Here is a 7,149-nt window from a genome sequence, read left to right on the forward strand (position 1 = left end):
GTAAACTATAAACTCATCAAAATTTATAATGTGTTTTTATTTTTTATTTTTTAAATATACCGCTGTTGGTGGACAATAAGTCCCCGATGAAGCATCAGCGCAGTTGTAGAGCTTCGGTTCAGACATTATTAATAGCAAACCTTCTAAATTTTTCCATTAATAAATTTTTGAAATAATAAAGAAATTAAAATTTCAACTTAATCAGGCAAAGTTTAACTCGAAGATCGAAGTGGCTATCTTTAGGTATTTTTGGACATACAGCTTTTCAACTGTTTCAGTTTTTATACATCCTTTGCTTTCAAGTAGTCGGCTTTGGATGTTTTCTTGATGGAGATAAATCCAAAATATCACTTCGCCATGAGATTTATAACGTGATGCTTTTAATTTTTACAGCACTGAGTCTTTATATCTGTTGTTTGACTATCAGTACTAGAGGGTATAATCAGATCTGTAGTCGGTCCTTCGTTACAGATATGATTTATAAAAAGAACTTTCTCACATTAATCGTAAATAAATTTCGAAATTATAATTCATTTGGATATTTCTGAGAAAAAGTTATAATATAAATTAATAATTTAATTTTGGATGTAACGCGTCTTCTGATTGGCTGACGTTATTTTGTTATGAGCCCATAGACATAATTTAGTCATGTATCCGTGACGTCATCAACGTTTTTTCATGGTTTTCTACGGTTTAAAATGGAATTTAGAATTAAATTATAAGAAATGACTACTATTTTTTCTATCTATTCGAAATAACATAAAAAATGTGGTGCACACTGTTAAATAACCCGCTACGAGCGTTATTCAGTGTGCACCAGATTTTTTAGGTTATTTCTTCATAAACAGAAAAAAATATTACAGTCATTCCTCAATTAAATCTATTTAAAACATCAATAGAAGCTTTATTAATTTAAATACTTTTCTGAAACTTACAAACTTTACCACTGTTTTTTTTTTATTTTTTATTTTTCGTATTTTGATCATCCATATGGTATACTTTACTCAACAGACTGACTAAGAAAGGGTAAAAAAACCAAAGCGTAAGTATTTGTATAAAATGGCTTCAGTCTATGGTCATCATTATTCACAAAACGTTTCCTCAGCGGTTACGATGTCCTTTATCAGTATTATTTTTGAAACAGAAAGACATTACAGTACACAGACTCTTGGTGTTATTTGACTTTGACAATGTCATTTACACTGTCCAAAAATACGAAAGTGAAATTTTGTACAATAGAAAAGCTATCAAAACTGTATTAACATCTGCTTGCATCCGTTTGCATTATCTTTCGACAAATTCTAAACTTAAAACAGATTGTACAAATTTCGATATTTATGTTCATCTTGTTCCGAAAGTCCTTCAAGGAGCAAGTTTGAAACAGTAAATTTTTAAATATTCCAAACAATTTTCGTGATCAAAAATACGTACGGCTGATTAAAATTTAGTACTTTTTGGTTTATACGCTATTTATTTTTGAACAAGTTTCAGACTTTCAAATATTTTGACCTCGAGCATCAACGAAAAGTCATTTATTGTGTATATGGTGTAGATAAGTTGGTACCGTTAATCTTATTGATTGTTTTGTAAAATACTGTAAATTGTTATACAATTAACCGTAAATCGGATTTCATCTATCAAATTATTTTTTTGCTCAAATTTTCATAAAATTGCATTTCGCTTTTCAACTTTGGTATGTCAATAGAATATAGATTGGAAACGGAGAATGCATCGAAGAGACAACAGCCCGACCATTGAGCAGAAAACAACCCTAGGCTGCAAATGGGTTTGTAACGCATCGAATAAAACCCAACATCCAGATGAAGGTTTTACGCTGACCCATGCAATAATGTATACGCGTTCACCTTAATAGTCCTCACACTAAAATACAAAATACACAGATGTATAAAAATTTTAAAAAAAAACACAAAACTAGCAAGTGCTACATTTCACATTGTTACATTTTAATGTTGTGTTTCAGTTGTGTCGTAGTTCTACTCTTATATTTGATGTCTTTCCCTCCGTTTTAGTTTAAAACCCGCATTTGTTTTGTTTTTTCTCAATCGATTTATGAATTTCGAACAGCAGTTTACTACTGTTGTCTTTATTTATCTAGAGGTTCCTGGCTTGAGACCTGTGCAAAACTACGATGGTTATCACCAGCTAAGTAGTCAGCACTTTGGTGTTGACATGAATATCAACTATATGGTAATTTTGATGAATTTACTGTTTGCAAATTAAGTATTCAAAATACTAAGGATTATTCTTTATCCCAGGCATAGGTTGCCTTCGCCGTATTTGGCGCAACTTTTTGGAGTTTTGGGTCCTCAATGCTCTTCAATTTTGTACTTGTTTAGCTTTCTAACTATTTTTATATGAGTGTCAATGATGAGTTTTATGAAGACGAAAAGCGCGTCTATCGTATCAAATTATAAGCCTGATACCTTTGATAACTTTTTGTGAGATCGCACCCCTCGGCGTATATCTATAGCTAAAATGTAATCTACAAACATTACCCACAGTTTAAAGAAACCCGAATCCGTTTAGGAAACAGAAGAAACAAAGCAAAATGACAACGATCAACATAAGTTAAGAAAGGACTGTAAGCAGTTACTAAAACGCCTGCTCCAGGGCTTAATAAAACTAATGGAAAGATTATGTCTAAATCATATGAACATGTTCGACCCATAACGTTTAACATCAAATCAAGTTTGTTTGCAAAACAAAGTAAAAAACATCTGTCATTAAAAAACAACACCCGGGTATAGAAAGATAAATTGTTTACAGATTTTCATCCCATTAATATTGTAAAGTAAACGCTTCTCTTCACAATATGAAGCATTTTCGATGAGTTCGATAGCTGTGCTAACTCGATAGAAGCTCCTCATAGTGCCTCGCAGCTGATATTGAACATTATCAACAAGCCAAAAACCTTGTTATCGGCAAATACACGTTCCTTTGTTATTTAACTTGTATATCTTATTAATTATACTTAGTTGGCAAAGAATTTATTTTTAGAAAGGGTAAAAAGTTCAAAAAAGAGGGACGAAAGATACCAAAGGGACAGTCAAACTCATAAATCTAAAACGAACTGATTACGCCATGAGCTAAAAATGAAAAAGACAAACAGAAAAACAATAGTACACATGACACAACATAGAAAACTAAAGAATAAACAACACGAACCCCACCAAAAACTAGGGGTGATCTCAGGTGCTCCGGAAGGGTAAGCAGATCCTGCTCCACATGTGGCACCCGCCGTGTTGCTTATGTGATTACAAATCCGGTAAATAGTTTAATTCGGTAGGTCACATTCATGAAAGGGAAGGGGATTGTATTTAGGACGTAAGGAACATATCCGATATCATTTGTGAAACGGTTATTCCATAACGGTCAACCAACTCGTGATGGCGTCCGTAAAATTTACGAAGGGATGATTTCAACTTCACCATTTGGAACTCTTGGTTTAATAGCTTCCTTGTGAGCAGTAACCCTCTATCAAGAAAATCATGATAGGAAATGCAAGCACGGGAATATCGTATCAATTGGGAGATATATACCCCGTATGCAGGTGCTGCTGGAATGTTGCTACTTAGAAATGGAATGTTCACAATTGGAAAGCTGAAATCATCTCTTTTGTCGTAAAGTTTTGTTTTCAACCGACCCTCATTGTCAATTTCTAGATGTAAGTCAAGATATGAAGCTGACTTAACTGTATCTGTAGTATCCTTTATCTCCAATTCGATGGGATAGATGCGTTCCACATAGTCACCAAATTTTGAATTGTTTAGTGAAAGAACGTCATCTATATAGCGGAAAGTAGAGTTAAAGGATATTGCTAACTTCTTATCTTTCTTCCTAAGACGTTCCTGCATGAAGTCAGCCTCATAATAATAAAGAAACAAGTCGGCAAGTAGAGAGGCACAGTTTGTTCCCATTGGGATGCCGACAGTCTGTTGAAAAACACGTCCTCCGAACGTTACAAATATGTTGTCAATCAAGAAATCAAGCATCTTGATAATATCGGTTTCAGAGAATTTTTTGTTTGAATCAGAGTGATTCTTTACAAAGTATGATTTATCCCTCCCTAAGACAAGATACTTGTATCTACGTTGGCCATTCTTTTTTATGAAGCAAAGTAATACCAACTCTTTCAATTTGTCTTTTAGTTTGGAATGTGGAATACTTTTGTACAGAGTATAAAAGTCAAATGTTTTAATACTGTTACAAGATGAAAGAGAGTTAGATTGTATGTTCTCTAAAAGATCTTTGGAATTTTTAAGTATCCACATCTGATTCACACCACCTCTAGAATAGGCAGTTTCACAATAAGTTTGAAGCCCGTCTTTGATTGCTGATAAAATAGATGTTAATAATTTAGAAAGAGGTTTTGTGGAGCACTTGGAAGACCCAGCAATATACCGTTGTTTGTAAGGACACTTATGTAGTTTAGGTATCCAATACAGTGATGGAAGATCCAGTTCTTCATCTTTGGTTGAAATACCAAAGGAACAAAAAACAGACCTATGATTATCCAGGATTTCCTCTTTGGTAAGTGTCGTGAGGGTATATGTTGAGTTTCCAAGTGAATTGTCTATACCTAATTCGTTTATCAAGCAATTAATGTGGTGACTTTTACAGACAAAACGATGTTATTTGGGGCTTTGTCTGCGGGGACAACAACAAATTTATCATGGAGAACTTTTCCATCTTCCTTTTTATTTATTTTTTTTAAATCAAGTGTCTTTCATACTTTTACATGCTTTTTGATTTGATTTTTACTATTTTTTTTACAGATCATGGATTCATTAGTTGAGAATGTGTCAAGATCAGAAGGTGTTACCACCAATTGTTCTTACCTACCAAACTTGAAATTCGAAGACACAACAATATTGTCGAATACCTCAACAGCATTCAATAGCATTCTTGACCACGTTAATATGGTTTCCATACCGATATGCTTGGTAACTGGTGTTCTTGGCAATACGATAACAATTATTTTGATGAACACGAAAACATTTTCCCATTTTGCTTCGAAATTCTTCTTAATCGGATTGGCGATTGCAGATACGAGTGTGCTCTTGACTCAGCCGTTTAAAAATATGTTTGTAATTAAATATTTTGGCGTTGACTTGCGTGCGCTTTCGACAATTGGCTGCAAATTTTATTTTTGCGTTCATAGAGCTGGAAAGATGATGTCATCGCGGTTTGTAGTTTATATGGCACTAGAGCGATTAGCAGCAGTTAGATTTCCTCTCAAGGTGAAGATCTGGTTTTCAAAACGAAATACACTAATCGGAGTCGGACTGATGATGCTTCTAATCACTGGATTCACAGCTGGTTACTCGTATTGTACTAAAATAGATCAAAATAATATCTGCAACCCGGATCTATATGACAGGAATGATCCTAGCGCTGTCATGTTGTATAGACTAATGCTCAATACTGGTGTTACGCTTTATTTCATTGGACCCTTAGTGATTCTTCTAATCGCCACACCAACCATCATAATTAGTCTGATCAAGCATGAACACGACAAAGCAAAGCTGTCACAGTTTAATGCGAAGAACGCATTAGCCAGACCAACAGCCATGTTATTGTCCGTAATGTTTGCGTACATAATTTTCGTCACACCAATAGGTGTCGTGCGCATTATTGTCAATTACCATGGAGTCAACCTGTTTTCTGTTAAAATGACGTGGTTTACAACTTTCAGGGATATAAGCCATTTTCTTGAATTGATTAACTATTCCATCAACTTCTTTCTATACGCGTGCACATCAAGGCAATTCCGTCGGGGTTTAACTACTCTTCTTTGCGCAAAAAATATCACCAATCGTCGATCAGACGTCAGATCTTCTAGTTCTAATTCTAGATCTAAAACTGGGGCCTGGGTTTCAAAAATATCTTATGACTAAGACATGCCTATAATGGTTATATGACATATCATAGTCGTAAGATATGTTTATGAAAGTGTCACAAGTTACAATATCTAATAACTTTGTCGTAAACTTAAGACCACTGGCGACATGTTTTATGATGGTCTTATGATTGCCATAAAAGTTACGGCATACATTTACTGCATTTATCTTTGCACATGCAGCTTCATATGCATCTTTTTGTTGTTGTGTAAATGACACAGATATTAACAAATAATTTCAAACAAATTATTAACACAAATTTAAATTTCTTTTGATATATTATTTCATGTTCAGTGTAATGCAATAATAAAATATTCCTAAATAGTAGGAAATGTAATAATCATTTTTTAAATATTTTCTTAGGTTTACCGTTGTGTTTATCAATTTTAATCATTATTCAAAAAGAAATAAAATGTGTTCACTTATGACAGTCATAGGAGTAGCATAGGTAAAAATAAGGACACCTTTGAGGTTGCACGGTAGTATTTCCTGGCCCATAGGGATAAAGAAAGCCTTTTTTGAATTTTACCACTTTCTAACACTGACCAAAATTCTACATACTCAGTTGAATGACGTACATTAACTATTATATTCATAAAGTTATTTTAATATGTATGATGACCGTTTATATTTTTCATTTGCTATTTTTGGAAACCTATGTATGTGATGGCTTTGGTGTCTTTTTTTTTTATCATGCAGTGAAAACAAAACTTTAAAATAATCTCAAAAAATCATTTTCATCTTTATGTAAATCCACTTCATATTTTTCTACACCTGATTCATCCCTCAGCTTTGGAAAGTATGTTCAGTAGATACTGTATTTTGTTTGAAAAATCACACTGTTCATATACATTGACTTCAGTAGTGTATACAAAAGAGCAACCTAATTTCCGGAATGTAAGTACTACCGTGCTACCGTGATTTACAGTATATGACATCGGTGTTCCTGTTGTTCCGTTGTTTTAATCTTAAAGTTGATGTTTTACCTAGGTTTTAGTTTGTTACTGGGATTTGTTTTTGCTTAATCGAATCGACTGTTGAACAGCGGCATGCTACTGTTGATTTTATTTATACATCATATGATAGTCATAAGATAGTCATAGAATTTGTCTTATGATATACATTGTGTCTTATGACATATCTTACTAGGCGACTTTCGAAAACTAGGCCCCTGGTCTAAAGTTAACTATTTGTTTACATTAACTTATGTATTTGTGCAATGTTGTGT

The 7,149-nt window shown here is 33.5% G+C and overlaps 1 protein-coding gene across 1 annotated transcript; it reads left to right on the top strand.

Moving 5' to 3' along the window:
* The first annotated feature begins 4,940 nt into the window (after positions 1–4,940).
* On the top strand, positions 4,941–5,918 carry LOC143066263 (uncharacterized). Its single transcript, XM_076239257.1, has one exon. The coding sequence runs from the start codon at positions 4,941–4,943 to the stop codon at positions 5,916–5,918; it is 978 nt and encodes a 325-aa protein (XP_076095372.1).
* Positions 5,919–7,149: the final 1,231 nt, after the last annotated feature.

Source organism: Mytilus galloprovincialis, chromosome 3 (assembly GCF_965363235.1).
Source record: "Mytilus galloprovincialis chromosome 3, xbMytGall1.hap1.1, whole genome shotgun sequence".
NCBI classification, from domain to species: Eukaryota; Metazoa; Mollusca; class Bivalvia; order Mytilida; family Mytilidae; genus Mytilus; species Mytilus galloprovincialis.